The sequence below is a fragment of the Balaenoptera acutorostrata genome, chromosome 9 (genome assembly GCF_949987535.1).
Source record: "Balaenoptera acutorostrata chromosome 9, mBalAcu1.1, whole genome shotgun sequence".
Classification (NCBI taxonomy): Eukaryota; Metazoa; Chordata; class Mammalia; order Artiodactyla; family Balaenopteridae; genus Balaenoptera; species Balaenoptera acutorostrata.
In genome coordinates this window covers 87,161,141-87,178,973 of record NC_080072.1, presented here as the reverse complement: position 1 = coordinate 87,178,973, position 17,833 = coordinate 87,161,141, and the positions used below count along the sequence as shown (strand labels likewise).

The 17,833-nt window shown below is 38.4% G+C and overlaps 1 protein-coding gene across 4 annotated transcripts in view; it reads left to right on the top strand.

Moving 5' to 3' along the window:
- SLC35F2 (solute carrier family 35 member F2) overlaps nucleotides 1-17,833 on the top strand; it is a 61,815-nt gene that overhangs the window by 26,391 nt on the left and 17,591 nt on the right. For 2 of the 4 annotated variants that reach the window (XM_057552661.1, XM_007184628.2), the window contains exons 2-7: nucleotides 6,207-6,382; nucleotides 8,325-8,452; nucleotides 12,697-12,856; nucleotides 13,722-13,878; nucleotides 14,411-14,463; nucleotides 15,525-15,679. In XM_057552661.1, coding sequence (XP_057408644.1) covers nucleotides 6,207-6,382; nucleotides 8,325-8,452; nucleotides 12,697-12,856; nucleotides 13,722-13,878; nucleotides 14,411-14,463; nucleotides 15,525-15,679 — 829 coding nt within the window. Of the gene's footprint in view, nucleotides 1-6,206; nucleotides 6,383-8,324; nucleotides 8,453-12,696; nucleotides 12,857-13,721; nucleotides 13,879-14,410; nucleotides 14,464-15,524; nucleotides 15,680-15,934; nucleotides 16,087-17,259; nucleotides 17,323-17,833 lie in introns of those variants that run through there. The other 2 variants (XM_057552662.1, XM_057552663.1) reach the window with 2 other exon arrangements.

Below are 17,833 nucleotides of genomic sequence, written 5' to 3'. Positions count from 1 at the left end.
GATGCAAACTATGCTTCCTTCAGGAAGAAATGAGCATAAGAGAAAGAGGTAGCAACCCGCAGATCCGGTTTGCCTCATCAGCCTGTGACAGGTAGAACATCCCTAGAAAGAACACTGCTCTGGGGCTTCTCTGGTGGCGCAGTGGTTAAGAATCCGCCTGCCAATGCAGGGGACACGGGCTAGAGCCCTGGTCCGGGAAGATCCCACATGCCGCGGGGCAACTAAGCCTGTGCGCCACAACTACTGAGCCTGTGCTCTAGAGCCTGCAAGCCACAACTACTGAAGCCTGCACGCCTAGAGTCCATGCTCCACACAAGAGAAGCCACTGCGATGAGAAGCTCGCGCACCGCAACGAAGACCCAACGCAGCCAAAAATAAATAAATTTAAAAAAAAAGAATACGGGGGCTTCCCCGGTGGCGCAGTGGTTGAGAGTCTGCCTGCCAATGCAGGGGACACGGGTTCGAGCCCTGGGCTGAGAGGATCCCACATGCTGCGGAGCAACTGGGCCCGTGAGCCACAACTACTGAGCCTGCGCGTCTGGAGCCTGTGCTCCGCAACAAGAGAGGCCGCGACAGTGAGAGGCCCGCGCACCGCGATGAAGAGTGGCCCCCGCTCGCCGCAACTAGAAAAAGCCCTCGCACAGAAACGAAGACCCAACACAGCCATAAATAAATAAATTAATTAAAAAAATTAAAAAAAAAAAAGAAATAGGGGAATGGATATCTTTCAAAAAAAAAAAAAAGAATACTACTCTGTGGGAGCAAGTCCTTAACCTCTTGCTCACCTGGGTGAAAATTTCCTTCATTAGCCTAATAAAATGTCTTTGGGTCTGGCCATTTCCTGATATAATTTCTGCCTGTTGAAGGGTGAAGTTGCTTCATTTCCTTCCTTTTGAAAGTAACAGAGTAAACTACATGGAGTGATATAACCCTTTTAAGAGCATTTTAGCAAAACAAGTGAAGTTGAAGACATGCCCTAAAACCAATGATTCTACTCTTAAATATATCCCCAGAGCAAATGATTCCTTTAAACTTCATGACACAAATAGAAACTCATTATATTTGTAGAGTACTCTGAGTTCACTGCTTCCAGCAGATGTCTAGATGGTACCCATCAGGCCATCCTGAGTGCGGAGGAGATTATATGTTAGCACATAAGTAACCCATTTGCACTAGTTTGCTAAAACCCAGAAAAACTCTTAGATATGTATGTCGGGGACATACATATGAATGTTTGTAGAGGCATTGTTTATAAGTGCAAAAATAAATTGGAATACAACCTAATAATCAATAAGGGAATGGATAAATAAAGTGTGATATAATCACATAGTGAAGTACTATACAGTAGTGGAAAGGAATGAACTAGAACTAATGTATCAATATAGAGGACTCTGTTGAACAATGTTGATCGAAAAAGCAAGTTGCAAAAGTATACATTTAGTATGATGCTGTTTATATAAAAATTTAAAACAGACAAAATAATTGTATACATTGCATAAGGATACTTCTGTAAATATGAAAATATATGGAAATGCATTGAATGTTAAATACCAAGTTCTAGAAAGTACTTATCTCAGGAGGGCTAAGAGATTGGGGAGAACACAAGGGGGATATGTTGATTTTGCCAATATTTGTGGAGAGAGAGAGAGTAGAGCAGGAAGAGCAGTTAGGAGCAATTTGCTGCAGTTCAAACTGTAGAGCGCTTCCTCCTTGAAATACCACTTACTCTTGCTTCCAGAGTGTTTTTCCTTGTTTTCTCCCTGCGTATCTCTGACCATGCCCTTTCATCCCCATCTCTAATTCCTCTTCCTCCTCTGCCCCTTAAATGTTGTTGTTTCCCAGAGTGTTTTTTTTAAATAAATTTATTTATTTATTTTTAAATTTATTGGCTGCATTGGGTCTTCGTTGCTGCACGCGGGCTTTCTCTAGTTGTGGTGAGCGGGGGCTACTCATCATTGCAGTGGGGCTTCTCATTGCAGTGGCTTCTCTTGTTGCAGAGCACAGGCTCTAGGGACATGGGCTTCAGTAGTTGTGGCACACGGGCTCAGTAGTTGCTCCGCAGCATGTGGGATCTTCCCGGACCAGGACTTGAACCCGTGTCCCCTGCATTGGCAGGTGGATTCTTAACCACTGAGCCACCAGGGAAGTCCCCCAGAAAGTTTCTTTTTTACCCTCTTTTCTTTTCAATTTTTAGGTATATATTTTAGTGACCTCATTTATATCCCAACTTTGATTACCACTTTTATGATCATGATTCCCAAATTTATTTCTCCAATCCAATCCTTTTTCCCAGCTCCAAACTGTCTACTGGACATTTCTTCTTGACTGTCTCATAATTAAACAAAATCCAGCATGTCCAAAATGCAGTTAATCTCTTTTCCAAATGTGCCTTTTCCTTTTGTCTTTGGGATCTTGATTAATTACATTGTTATCTACACAGGTGTCTGATCCAGAAAACTGGGTATTATATTAGATAGATCTGTCTCTGTCAATTTTCCTCTTTAATTGGCTTCCATGGCAGGAATTAAGGGTTAGGTTTTGGTGTTCTGTGTTATGACATAATGTGCTATGACATATTTAGGGACCCAGGATGCTCAATTCCTGCCTTGCTAATCTCTTTACTCCCTCCTATTCAGAAGATTTCAATGAGCTTACCACCAGCAAAATAAGATACCAACTTTAGAACCTATTTTAGATCTCTTCTTGATCTCGATTCTATTGACTTTTCCATCATTTGCTGCTTTTGTTTTTCTCTTATACTCTGGGTTATAGCTACACCAACCCACTTGAAATCCCTGAATGTGCCATATTGTTTTAGAACTCTGTGCCTTGGTACCTGCTATTCCTTCTGCTTGAAATACCTTTCCTTACTGTGCCTGTCTAGTGAACTCATGAGGTTCTTGTAACTAGCCCATTTTTGTACTTGTCTGTCTGTGCCCTAATTACTAGTTTATATGCCTACTTATCCCCAGTGGTCTTTGAGCCTCTGAGGCACAGAGAGTGCCTATCCAGTTTTGAATCTTCATGGCCTGGCACATGGTAGATGCTCTATAAGTATATATTTAGGGTTGACTTACCCAGCAAATTTCCCCTTTTTCTTTTTGCCTGTGTTAGGATTGTTTGAGATTAGCTGCAAATTACTGAAGCAAATATTCCAAAGAAAAAATACATTGTAAACTCTTAGAACAGATATTCTCTGTCTTCTGCAGTTTGGGTATTTTCTATTTTGCTTAGAGCAACTCTGGAAGGAAGTATTTATGTAGAGAACATTTAAATAAAAGTTGCAGTATTCTCAATCCTGGTCCCTGAAACTTCCAGGAACTATATGTCTTCATCATCTCTTTTAATTTCTTTTAAGTTTCTTTCAAGTTTTCACCCATATTGCCTTCTGCTCATCTCCCAAACTTGTTTAAGTTTCCCTGCTCCTTTAACAAGATAATAATTAAACAAACAAACAAACAAGCAAAAAACTTGTCCTCAACACTGCTGCTTATTCTTCAAACTCTTTCCCCATCGCTATTCTCCTTTTCATCATTAAAAAGAAAAAAATAGATATTTATGTTTGGTGCATTAATTTGCTCATATTCTACTCACTCAGCCCACTGGAATCTGACTTTAGTCATTACCACTAACAAAATGCTTTCCTTCCAAGCCATCTAGCAGCTTCCAGCTTGCCAGTCCAACTGTGTCTCTTTAGCCACGATGACACCTTTTCTCTCTGCAGTTTTTGACACTGTAGTATTGATGATCTCATCCTTCTTGAAATGTTTTTCTACTCTTAGTTTCTGTATCATGGCAGTCATAATTTCTTGTCTTTCTCTGACTATTGCACTTCATTGGGTAAGTGGGGAAGTGTCTTATATTTGAGGTAACCATATATTTGGGCATATCTGGTAATTTCTTTATCCGTTTACATTCACTTGACAAATATTTATTGAGTGACAACAAAGTGCCAGCACTGGATATGTAGTGGAGAGTAAAACAGATATGGTCTTTCTGAAGTCCAGAGTTTCAACCTTGTATTTGTTATCTGTTGCTACTGTGTAACAAATTACCTCAAATTTAGTGGCTTAAAACAATACACATCTGTTATCTCATAGTTTTTATGAATTAGGCATCTGGGAATGGCTTAACTCTGCCCTCTGCTTCAGGGTCTCTCATAAGGCTGCAGTCATGGTGTCGGCCAGGGCTAGAGTCTCATCTGAAGTCATGACTGGGGAGGGAATCTGCTTCCAAGCTCATGTTGATTTTGGCAAGATTTATTTCCTTGGAGACTGTTGGACTCAGGGTCTCAGTTCCTTGCTGGTTGTTGGCCAGAGGCCACCCTTAGTTCCTTTCCATGTGGGCCTCTCTATATATAGCAGCTTGTTTGATCAGAGCCAGCAAGAAAGAGAATCAATAGAGTTGGGTAGCAAGATGGAAGTTATAACCTCAGGTAATGTATCCATGGAAGTGGTATCCTGGTTTTGTTTTGGTTTTTTTTAGTTTTTTTTTTAAATTGAAGTATAGTTGATGTACAATATTATATAAGTTACAGGTGTACAATATAGTGATGCACAATTTTTAAAGGTTATACTCTATTTATAGTTATTATAAAATATTGGCTATATTCCCTGTGTTGTACAGTATGGTATCCCATTAATTTTCTTGTATTCTAATGGTTAGAATCAAGTCAAAGATCCAACCCATGTTCAAGTGGAAGAGATTACACAGAGCAAAACTACCCAGAAACAGAGATTCACTGGTGGCCGTCTTAGAGTCCACTTGTCACAAACCTCTTAATGTTTTTCTCTTAGACCTTCCAGACACCTCAATTTCTAGTGCTCTCAGATTGAGCTCAGTGCTCTCCCCTTGCTGAAACCTGCTTCTCATCCTGTATTCTGTGTCTTGGTCAGCAGCCTTATATCTATCCAGTCATCTAGTCCAGAAACCCAGAGATCATTTTCAATACCTCCTCCTGAGATTTAATGGATCACTAGGCTCTGTGAGTCTTTCACATCATTCTCTATTTAACATTCACATTGATGTGGCTTTAGTTCAGCCATGGATCATTATATTAACCTTCTAACCTTCAGTCCTTCTCATAGTAACCAGAGTTACCTTTTTACAGTCTGGCCTCTACTTACTTTTCCAGGCTTCTTGCCCTCCACTCTTTGCTGTTGACCTTATGCCCTAGGCATAGGCCACTTGATGTTTCCTGAACCCACCATTGCATGTTTGTGCCTCTACATTTGGTCCTACAGTTACTTCTTCCTGGATTCCCTTCTCCCTACTTCTTCCTCTAGAAATCTCTTATATACATACTTCCAAACCTAACTGAAAAATCACCTCTTCCATAAAACTTTTCTCAGTTTTCTCCCTGCCTGCTAACTCCCTCACTCAGAATTAACCAATAGTACCTGTGTGCTCTCTCAGCCCTTTAATCACACCACTGTTACAAGACTGTTGTTGTGTAGTTTGCTTTCTGCAGTTTCGTAGTTGGTTGTTAAGGTACTTCTCTTTTAAAATGCCAAAGGGTAGGGTCTAGATCTTATTCTTCTCTGGATCCAAAGTGCCAGCCTCTGGAACAGTAATTCACAATCTTGGCTGCATTTGGAATTACTTGGGGACCTTTGAATTCCACCAAGGCCTGGACCCACCCCCAGAGGCGATGATATAATTGGTCTCAGGTGCAGCCCGGGCTATTAGCATTTTTAAAAGCTCCTTGATTCTAACATGTAGGTAACATTGAAAGCCTCTGCTTCTAGTTTAAGGAACCAAGTCTCTGGGAGAATGAAAGGATGAGAAAATGTTAAACATTTAATGAATAGGAAGACTTTAAAACTAAAGTTAAAGTTGAGTTTTAAAAAATCACACACACATAATTCAAATAAAATATGACATAGCTAAGTAATCAAAATGATCTCTAAATAGATCATCAGTGAACTGAGGGAATATGTATTTTTGTGGTAATGAGGGGAAAATTAGAAATGTACAAGAGAATAAAACTGTAGTCTCTCAAAATCCAAAACTTTAATTTTTGTGCATATGAAGTAAGTGGTAAAATGAAATAAAGAACCACCTGGAATTATTAGCATTTCCCTTTTGGTTTAGCCCTAAAGTGTGTGTGTGTGTGTGTGTGTGTGTGTGTGTGTGTGTGTGTGTGTGTGTGTGTGAAAGATATAACTTACTTGCCAGTTCCTCTGATTTCCTCCTTTATTTTCTAGGAATATTTTGAAAACAATTGCCCTGGGTCAGATGTTGTCCTTGTGTATATGTGGGACAGCCATCACCAGCCAGTATTTGGCAGAAAGATACAAAGTGAATACCCCCATGCTTCAGAGCTTTATCAACTATTGCTTGCTGTTTCTAATTTATACAGTGATGCTGGCATTTCAGTCAGGTATGTCAAATGTTGGAATTACCTTTTCAACAAATTATCTTTATAAAAATCTTTGGCTCTAGATGGTCAAGAAATAAAATATGGGACAAAACCAAGAACAGGAAACTACTGCTGTTTTTATAAAAGTTATTAGAAAAGTATGACACCTTTGAATTCTATGAAATTGGTGACTAGAGATTTGTGTATAACTCTCTGAAATTGTTGATTAAAATAAGTAGCACCAAACTGTAACGTAGGAGTTGTCTAAAAAAAAAAAAAAAAAGTGTAGATGCCATTACAAGTTAGATCTTCTTTTTTTTCCCCCCATGGTTGATAAATTTAAAAGACAGTATTAGAAACACTTAAAAAGTCAAGAACCTCACTGTCCAAAATATGTATTTCCAGCTAAGTGGAGAATGCTAAATGGACCACCAATTGCATGTATTGATAGATCAAGTCTATGTTGTGAGAGAAACAAAACAAGGAATTGGCAAGGAATTAACATCTTATCACTGGCTGGTTAAGTTGTTTTAGAACCATTGTAGAATTATCATTTCTAGCTAACTATTTATAAATGGGAAAAACTAGGCTAACAGTATTGTGCCAGGTATCATTTTAATTCCTTAACTCATTGAAGCCTCCTAACAAATCAAGTGAGTATTATTATTATCTCCACTTTATAGATGAGTAATCTGAGGCATGTAGTACTTAGATAACTTGCTATAAGTCATGCAGGTGGAGCCACATTTCAACCTAGGCAGCCTGCCCCAGAGCCCATGCACAAGGGGCTTCTTGTCATGATAAGAGCCATCCTTCCCACAAAAGAAGAACATGGTATTATAAAATAAATTAAATAAGATTGAATTCAAGAGTGTAAAGACAATGGGTAACCCAGACTGATTGGTAGGTTGCAATACTCCCATTTTCATCACATTTAAGGCATATAATAAAATCACCAGTGTGGTATTTGCTAATCGTCTTTTAATATGAATCTTAATACATCAATGGTATTTCTATGTGTCAGGAATAATAACTTATTTTGAAAGAAAATGGAAACCAGTTGTGGGAAGGGGTAAAGAGATATCTTAAGGGGAAAACTCCAAATTTGGCAAGAACTTTAGGAGTTGGAAATAGAACTGGTACGTGGTTAATAGCCCCAGACTTTTCCCCTCTATGTAAGCATTGGCCTTTAGGAAGTCAGTGTGATTCATAAGTATATCAGTGAAGTCTCCTAAGGGATGGTTATTAGATGCCTTCCATGCCATCTCATCTTGAGGAAGACAAACTGTGTTTTCAGGATGTTCCTGCTGATTGGGATTTCATGATAATTATTTGGCTACAATTCTCACTACCTTTATTTCCTTGCAGGTTATCTTACCCATAAAGCTTTCTTGTATATGTGCCAACTCTATATATCCTTGTGATGCTAGATTCTCCAAAGAAATGAATCACAGTTAACTTGAATAAATAGAATTTAGGGGATAAAAGGTGTTTCTTCAATGGTGCCACTAAATCTTTTTTCCGTACTTACCACTGGCTTAATTTTCTCTTGAAAGCACATCTTTTCCAAAAGAATGACCACATGCAGAGTTTTCTTTGAAGAAGCTCAAGAATAGAGGTTAAATAACCAATAAATTCATAAGAAAACATTTCATTTCCTAGGGATCTGGATGTTATATTTCTGTTGCAGTAGGAAAGGGAACTTAACCACTTTTCTCTTACTTCCTTTCTCTTTGGTGTTTTCATTGAACACTTGGTCTATGATGACACCTTCGCTTGGGCCTCATACTAGAAAAAAATCTGACTGCTGAGCTGTTGCAGGAGTTTGGGTTATGAGTAATGGAAATTAGGAGGGTCCACGTTCAGAATACATAGTAAACCCTTGCTTTGACTCTTTATCTCTAAATTAACATGGATGGAATCATTTCAAGTACATGTACTAATCTAGATTTCTTTCAACCAGGTAGTGATAACCTTTTATACATCTTGAAAAAGAAATGGTGGAAGTACATCCTGCTTGGACTAGCAGATGTAGAAGCTAATTACCTGATTGTCAGAGCATACCAGTACACAACTCTAACCAGTGTCCAGGTAAGAAGGAGTCCTCTTACCAGTTTGGGTTTTATAGGTTTAAGAGAAGAATCTGAACTCATATGTGCTCACCTAATTTTATTAAGAACCTGTTCACTTGAAGAAAACCTAAACACAGGTGGATGCTATCTGTTTTCCAGTGGAGCATATGTGCTAATGAGTAAGGCTTCCTGGAATTACTGAAAACGTGTACAAGTTAATCAGTTCCCAAACTGCTAATGCTATAGCAGAATAGAACAGTTGCTACCAAAATAAACATAAATATTTAGTTGGCAATGGATGCTGTGATGTTGGCAAGAGTTCTGTTTTATGTGTTGCTTAAACATGGCATATAAAGTGGATATACCATTGTGCTACAGAAAAGTTGGAGGTTTGCAAGTAAAGTGGATATTCAAGACAAAGGAACAATTAGAAGGAACCTATTAGACATCTTGGGTAGAGATGGTAGCCAAAAGTAAAACTTATATCTCTATTCCTTTTCTAGGTTTATTCTCACTAGACTGAAAGAAAAATGTTCCTACATAGCAGTACTTTTCAACCTGGTGGAGTTGAGGAAGATTGTTTAAGTTGTCTTAATGTTAAGGAGTTTCCTGGTGGCCTAGTGATTAGGATTATGGGCTTTCACTGCTGTAGCCTGGTTCCATCCCTGGTTGGGGAACCGAGATCCCACAAGCCGTGTCATGCAGCCAAAAAAAAAATGAAAAGAGTTGTCTTAATGTTAGCGAACTGTGTGATGTATCATAACACTGACTCCCCATTGCTAACAACAGAATGTGTTATAAATGGAGATGAAAGTAAGATAGTTTCCAATACCAGGTTTAGACCTCACAGTTTACTGAATTTAAGACTTTTGATGCATCACTTTTTTTTTTTTTTTGGCCGCACAGCACGACTTGTGGGATCTTAGTTCCCCGACCAGGGAGAGATTGAACCTGCACCCTCAGCAGTGTAAGCACGGAGTCTTAACCACTGGACCAGCAAGGAATTCCTGATACATCACTTTTTTATATAAAACAGAGATGGTCTTATCTCCAAATTTTAGGAACATGGAAAAATTGAAGTGAGATTAGATTTATTTTAAAGAGAAGGATTAATGAAAACAGTATTTTTCCAATGTGAATATGCATCAAATTCTATTATTACCAGAAAGCCTTTTAATATTGTGCTAAGCATTGTCCTCAGCAAATATCTTGGGTTTTGACTGGCATGGGTTAAAAAGCCAAGATAGGAAATATTTGTTAAGACAGACATCATAGGAGGCACGTGAAAAACCCAGAATTTCATAAAAATTAAAACCAGGAGTTACCTAGAAGATGCAGTTCATCACAAAATAGTATTAAGTGTACTTTTAGCAATGAATAATGAGTATAAGTGTAAAGAAAATGGCATTTTTCTAGTCACATCTACCCTCATAGTCTCACACACAGTTTAATTACTTGATTACAATTTGCAGAAACTTTGATCTCTGACTAATGACAATTAGAAGTTTTGAATTGGTACAAGGTCTAAACACAGCTAAACAAAACACTTACAGCTGGGTTATTGTGACTAAAGGTCATGCCTTAAACTAATCTCAAACAATTTCTATCGTCTTAGCCTCTTAGAAAAACCTAAGCATTTGGTTGTCAAAAGTTATGTACTTATGTACAGTTATGTACTGGTTCTAGCAAGCCCTATTATAAAAAGCACATCTAACAACTAGAGGTGCTTCCAGCAGTAGAGAGTGCCTGTCATTGTAATTCTTCAAGTGGATTCTCTCCTTGAGTAAATCTCTGGCCTGGTTAATCTGAAAGGGTGGAAGTTATTTACTGATTGATTGATTGCTTGCCACGCATGACATGTGGGATCTTAGTTCCCTGACCAGGGATCGAACCTGTGTCCCCTGCAGTGGAAGCTTGGAGTCCTAACCACTGGACCACCGGGGAATTCCCCTTAAAAGGGTGGAAGTTTAGATTGGATGGTCTTTGAAACTCCTTCTTAAGGATTCCTTCAAAGATTCTGTAATTGCAAATAGTAATGTAGTAGTTCTTGATGTGGCCATTGACATTGCTGGCCTAGGTTTCTACTCATGTCTCTTCTCACTTCACTGCCACATCTACACATTCCCTACCCACAGGTGGCTTCTCTCTCTTATGTTGCTCTCTTCTTTCTAGAATGAATCCTTTTCGAAGCCCCTTCTCTAAGGCCTAATTCAATTTCACTTTCTCCTTTATACTCCACTGTATCTCTAATAAAGTCTAATTCATGTTTATATCCATGCCTTCTCCTCATTCCAGGTTCTTACTTAGTTCCTTGCTTACTGTGACTGTACAATAATTTTTAAAGATTAAATTAAATAGGGAGCCTCTTAGAACTACAAGCATCAAACAGAAGGCATCTGTCACCAAGAACACATTTTGAAAAGATCCAATGTAGATAAATGACTGAATGTGATAGATATCAGATTAGAAGTCATGGAATTTTAGAGTGGGAAGGTACCTGTGAGATCATTTGGTCTGACATCTTGATTTCAGATTTTGACTCAAAGGATGACTAGCTAGAGATCACACAGCTGGTCAATGGTAGGTCTGGGGCCTGAGGCCTAGGGAGCTCTTACCAAATGTAGGTGCTTCCCTTATATGGCTACTCATTGCCCACCAAAAATTGTTAAAAATAGAGCAGATTTAAGTTTGACTTTAAGACACAATTTGAGGATAGGGAGTCTCCTGTAATAGTTTTTAGAGTGACTTTTTCCACTTTTTTTGTTTAAGGAATGTAGTTTAGACTTTGTTACTTCATTATGGCTGGATTCTGTGGTGTCTTCCAGGACAAGCTATTATCATTTGCATCGTTTAATGGTTTGTTATTCAGGCAGGCTCAATAAAGCACTTAAGAGATTGGAGTTCTGCAGCTGGAATAAATAACACAAGGCAAGGTGCCCATTCCTATACTTGACATTGCAGTGAAAGGCGATCAGTAAACAACTGTGGACAGGATCAAACAGGCTGTTGGAGATTTAGGGGCCTGCCTTGTCCAAGACTAAACAGATACAAAGCAAATCAGGGACAAGGTTAAAAAAAGAACAGGATGAGCAATCAAAAACCATCATCAGGAACATTATTAGTAAAAGGAATATATTTTATCCTTGAATGCACTTTACCAAATTTGTGACTTTAAGAATCCAGTGAATGAAATCTCTTTTTCTTTTATCTTACAAAGATTTTGGATTTACTATAATTTTGGCACTCTTAATCCCCCTGCCTTTCAGACTGGCAATATCAGGGGTGTAGCAAGTATTTTCTGGACCAGGACCAACAGGTGATGGAGGAGTATATGATGAAGATGAGCAAGAGTATTTGCTGTGAGCAAGCATCTGTCTTATATGGTGGGGTTGGACACTTTGTCAGGGAGATGGTGTCTGTTTGCTCCCTCATAATAACCTGTACTTTTTTTGTAGCTCTTAGCCCAACTGCATTTAAATATTGGTTGTGTGATTCTTCTGTGTCTGTCTAGCCTTCTGTATACTCCTCTTTGTGTCTCTCTTGTTCTCCTCTATATTCCAGCTCCTCTCATAGTGTCTCCCACATATCACATACTTAAATATTTGTTGACTGAGTGAATGGGCACATGTCTACTGGACTTAAGGATAAACACAGGTGGGAGTGTAGAGGTAAACTGCATAGGCTGTTGGGCAGAATTCCTGGGTTCATCAACTGGCTCCAACACTTTTTAAATTTATTTCTTTATGGCTGTGTTGGGTCTTCGTTGTTGCACGTGGGCTTTCTCTAGTTGCGGTGAGTGGGGGCTACTCTTCGTTGCGGTGCACGTGCTTCTCATTGCGGTTGCTTCTCTTGTTGCAGAGCACGGGCTCTAGGCACGCGGGCTCAGTAGTTGTGGCAGACGGGCTTAGTTGCTCCATGGCATTGGGATCTTCCCGGACCAGGGCTCGAACCCGTGTCCCCTGCATTGCCAGGCGGATTCTTAACCACTGTGCCACCAGGGAAGTCCTCCACCACTTTTAACTATGTGATTTTTGGGCAACTCATTTAACCTTTCTGTGCCTTTGTTTTCCTCGTGTGTAAAATGGAGATTGCAGTTCTAATCTCATGGAGTTGTTGTGAGGATTAAATGAGTTAATCCAGGTAAAGCATTTAGTACAGGGCTGGCAATAATAAATGCTCAATAAACACTGACTCCTGTTATTACTTGATCATCTTTTAGCTAATGAGAGATGTTTTAAGCCATCTGTTTCTCCTTCCATGCAGCTTTTGGATTGCTTTGGGATTCCTGTGTTGATGGCTCTCTCGTGGTTTATTCTTTATGCAAGATACAGAGTGATCCACTTCATCGCTGTGGCTGTCTGTCTGTTGGGCGTAGGAACTATGGTTGGTGCAGACATATTAGCAGGGAGGGAAGACAATTCAGGTGAGACTGTGTTACTTGTTTCTGGTTTAGTCACAGAAAAAGTTTTGCTTATGTCCTCACTTTTATTGTGCAAAGATAAAGTAAAAGGCAGAGAACATGTCCTCATTAACTATCTTTAAAATTTTATTTTTAGATTTGCTTGCTTCTGGTACTATAACCATTTCCACAAAGCAGTCTTTATGTTTCTACCTGCCCCGAGTCCTTGCTGTTTTTTGTCACACTAAATGGTTTGTTTGTGTCATGAGAGAGAAGTTTCTGTATATATTTGCAATAATCTTTTTTTGGCCCATACATTTCGATTAGTTACTGGAAATCCTACTGTAGATTCTTGGTTTTTGTTTTCATCAAAAAGGAGACTTTGTGTTCACTGAATGACCTCTTTTTTCAGTTACTCTGTAGATGAGAACATTTTGATATTCTTTATGTCAAGGTTCAGATAGTTGATAGTGTAAAATCTAAATAAGGTCTATGATTTCACCCAATATACAAGTGACTTCAGTGTCTCCTTTGATTGAGAAAATTACCTTGCTTACTTAGCTTCCTTCCCTATAGTTTTCAGTGAATTCCCATCAATAATTTCCATTAATTTCTCATGTCATAAAATCATTTTCTGAGGCCTTACATTATGGTATACACCACCATCTTCCAACCTGTTAGTCTCCTGAGGATCCAAAATAAGAAAAATGAAAGCAGAATTGTGCCGGAAAGTGAGAGGAGCAAGAGTCTTTAAACTTCTAAAAATCAGGGTTTCTTCTTCTGTAAAATCTTACTTAAATAAATATGAGCCAGATAAACTCCTAGAAGCAAGCTGGAAAGTTTTTCCTAGTGACAAATGTATTCCTTTTTGTGGCTTATCTCCTTATAGGTAGTGATGTACTGATTGGTGACATCTTGGTCCTTCTTGGGGCTTCCCTCTATGCTGTTTCTAATGTGTGTGAAGAATACATCGTGAAGAAGCTGAGCAGACAGGAGTTTTTAGGAATGGTGGGCTTGTTTGGAACAATTATCAGTGGCATACAGCTGTAAGATTCTAAACTTATCCCTAAAAGCAATATAAGCAAATATGTCATAGATGATTATGTTCCAGCTACTAATATTCATTGTTTATTTGGCCCAAATTCACATTTGAAATCAGTAACTTGCTAAATATCTATTAGAAGATTTTTGAAACATTAAGAATTATGCCTCATTTTCTTATACATGTTTGAGGCTTGATTCCTGCTTATAATGTGGTAGACTTTATATCACCAGTGAAGACTCTATTTTTCAATTATTCCTAGAAAATATTAACTTCTTGTTCAAAGGGAACACATAGTGCCATGTTTTCCTCCTGTAGAGTGCTTCTAAGGGTGTCAAACATGTGTTTATGGACTCCTCTGGGTTTTATTCTTTGTCATTTTAATTAAAGATAGTTATTTTTATACTCTAAGAAAAATTCAAAAGTCAACATAATTAATCACCTTGAAGTACTTAAAGCTTGAAGCAATTTAATTGCTTATAAAATAGTGAAAAGTAGTATAAAGATCTCTCTGTGACCTCTTGTTTTAATCACAGATTGATTGTGGAATATAAGGATATTGCCGGCATTCACTGGGACTGGAAAATTGGTATGTACATACATAATAATTCTTGTTAGTCTTTCCCCTAACTGACACACATCAAGAAATAAGTACTTCATTTTAGTAATATTATTTAGACATTTTTATATAAAATCACAGAGTAATTTAGTACACAGAGAACTATAGTGGTTTACATTGAGTTTTCTCTGAGAACTTGTAAATAAACCCCCCCATAAAAGTTAATCCTTAATCTTTACCTTCAGGAATAGCCTTTCTTTACTAGGAATTCTGAACAAGACTGACCTTTGGTCACACTAACTTTCAACTAGATCTGTATCTCGAGTCCGCAGACTTCTTGTGAAGGTTGTCTGCTTGATGTAATTTGTGAAGTATTAACCTGAATAATCTGATGGTGTGTCATCACCACCACGTTCCATTGCTACTCTCATCTGATAAGAAAGATTTGAACCTTATTTAATGATGCGTAGAAAGAAATTAAGTACTACATGAAGTGTCATTGAAATTCATTTACCGTGCTTGGATGATTTCATTCAAGTAAATAACTTAGATTGCCTCTGTGTGTGTGTGTGTGTGTGTGTGTGTGTTGAGCGAGGTTGGGGAAGTGGTTGTGAAGCAGAGATAACTGCTATAAGTAGTTATCTCTCAGCACCCACATGACTAGCTCTTATGAGATGTACAAAAGATAATGGGCCTAACGACTATCTTTGATATCCTAAAAATACTTTATTTTGATTCAACCACACAAATCATGTCCAACCATGATGCCTTTTATCATTGGCATCTCTCTGCCCTGGGCAGGTGGATAACATGGGGTGATAAGAGCTGTTGACTTACACCATAAGCAAGATTCTATGGCCTTGATCATCTAACACTCTGTTGAATTTTTTAAGTTCTTCATCATATCTTGTTATTTTTTTTTTCCTGAGAGCTTTGTATGTTTCATTTGCAATGCTTACTGTTAACAAGGGGCTTTGTGGATAGTATGTTAAAGGATCAGGGAATTTTATATATCAGTCAAGCTTTAAAAGCACAGCACCTTTAACTTTTGGTTTCTTCCTATAACAATAGATATTCCATTTTTTTCACAGCCCTGCTGTTTGTAGCATTTGCCCTCTGTATGTTTTGCCTGTACAGCTTCATGCCACTGGTGATTAAAGTCACTAGTGCCACTTCTGTCAACCTGGGCATCCTGACAGCTGACCTCTACAGTCTTTTCTTTGGACTCTTTCTGTTTGGCTATAAGGTGAGCAAATAGATCTTGTTCAAATCAGAACACTTGTTTGGTTTAAAAGAAGTAATGGGTTTCTTTAAGATTTTAGATCCCAAAATGAAACCTTCTCATCTTCTTGACAAGAATTTCTTTGGACACTCTCACTCCAGGCAAATAGCATGTTAGTGTTATTGTAAGAGTCTTGCTTTGAGAACTACTGCCTTAGAAATCCATCTTTCCGGGACTTCCCTGGTGGCACAGTGGTTAAGAATCTGCCTGCCAATGCAGGTGACACGGGTTCAAGCCCGGATCCAGTAAGATCTCACATGCCGTGGAGCAACCAAGCCCGTGTGCCACAACTACTGAGCCTGTGCTCTAGAGCCCGTGAGCTACAACTACTGAGCCCGTGAGCCACAACTACTGAAGCCCGTGCACCTAGAGCCTGTGCTCCGCAACAAGAGAAGCCCGTGCGCCACAACGAAGAGTAGCCCCCGCTTGCTGCAACTAGAGAAAGCCCGCGTGCAGCAACAAAGACCCAAAACAGCCAAAAATAAATAAATAAATAAATTTATTTAAAAAAAAAAAGAAAGAAATCCATCTTTCCATAGTATAAAGCTTGTTGACTTGGCTGCTATTACAGTCATTTGAACAAATAGTTAGAATGTCGGCTGTTGCTTGATAATTTTGGTTTTAGCTGGGGATAGCAACTATATTTCTTTATCTGTATAAAATGTTGTATCTGGGTGGAAATTGCTTGGCACTGATTTACACTGTTCCCAGGAATTGGCCAGGAACTCACAATGCCTAGTTCAGTGTGTTCTCAGAAATTTCTGCTTAAGAAACATAAACCATTTTTGCTTTTACATGTCACAGGAACCAGCTGTTATCTTGGCAAACTTGCTGGTTAAGGTATTCCTGAACTAAGACTGAAGAAGTATTTATAGCTTTTTGGTGGCATCATTAAAAAGTAACAAATGTCAAAGTGAATCAGGGAAGTGATCCTGACAGCCCTAGATTTTTTTTTCTATGATAGCAATCATTAAGGGGTACAAAGTGGGCCTTAAAAGTGAGTTTAAAAAAAAGTGAGTTAGCTGTTCTGTGGTGCTGTTCTTGCATTTCACATGGCCACCAGTAGGGGACCACGGTGTTTTTATTCTGCAGTTCAAGGCCAGTTGATGGCTACCCATACCCAGAGAAAGCTTGAGAGCTCTGCAGTATAACATTTGACCCCTCTTACCTGTGCTTTTTTTTTTTTTTTTAAACTAAACATATTGAGGTAGCTTTAGTAGTTTAACTTTTACTTTTCCCTTATTAGTAAAATAATGTCCAAGGAGGAAGTAAGGTTAAAGAAATAAAAGTGAAAGTACACTTGTCGCTACCTATTATAAGAGCCCTTAATGTAGATATTTGCTTTTTAACTGTATTAACTTTAATGAGAAAAAGCCTTCTTTTGTGTCATTTTTTTTGGCCACATGACTCATACTATTATTCTCAAAAGTGGAACATGCAAACTATAAGTTCCTTTGCAGTTCTTTTGCTTTATGTTTCTTTGTCCCTGAATGTCTAGCAGCTCACTCATAACTCATATCAGATTTTATTCTTTTTGGTCAAAGGCTGTTTCAAGACTTGGAGAGCAAAGAGGAGGTCTGCTGTGATCTTCAGAGTAAATTACAGAGGTGGGAAATCATTCAGAGCATAATGACGATATCTAGGATCTTAGAAGAAATTTTTAAAGACAGAATCATAAGTTCAATATGTCACTAATTTAAAGAAATTATAGTATCTAAAATAACTTTGGCTCTGATATTTTGAAACACAGTTGAAAAAGACATAAAACAATTTCTGTATTCATTGGTGTCAGACTCTGCCTCCTCTGGATTGATCTTGAGTAAATACTCACTGAACAGAGTAGCCACAAGAAATTTCCTGTATAGATCCAGACACAAAGGGTAAAATTTAAAAAACAGCCTCTGATTCAGGAGACTTATTATCTCACTCCCTCAGAGTCTCTCTCTTCTAATAAAGGTGCCTCCATTTAATCATGTGCCTTCTTAAGAGGAAAAAGATACTTTTTTCTTATAAACATTTAAAACCACCAAACCAAACAGGACATGTTTGGAATAAGTTACTTAGGTTTTCCCACAGGTAACAGTGAACATTCTATTGGAGAGCATGATTGACCTTCAT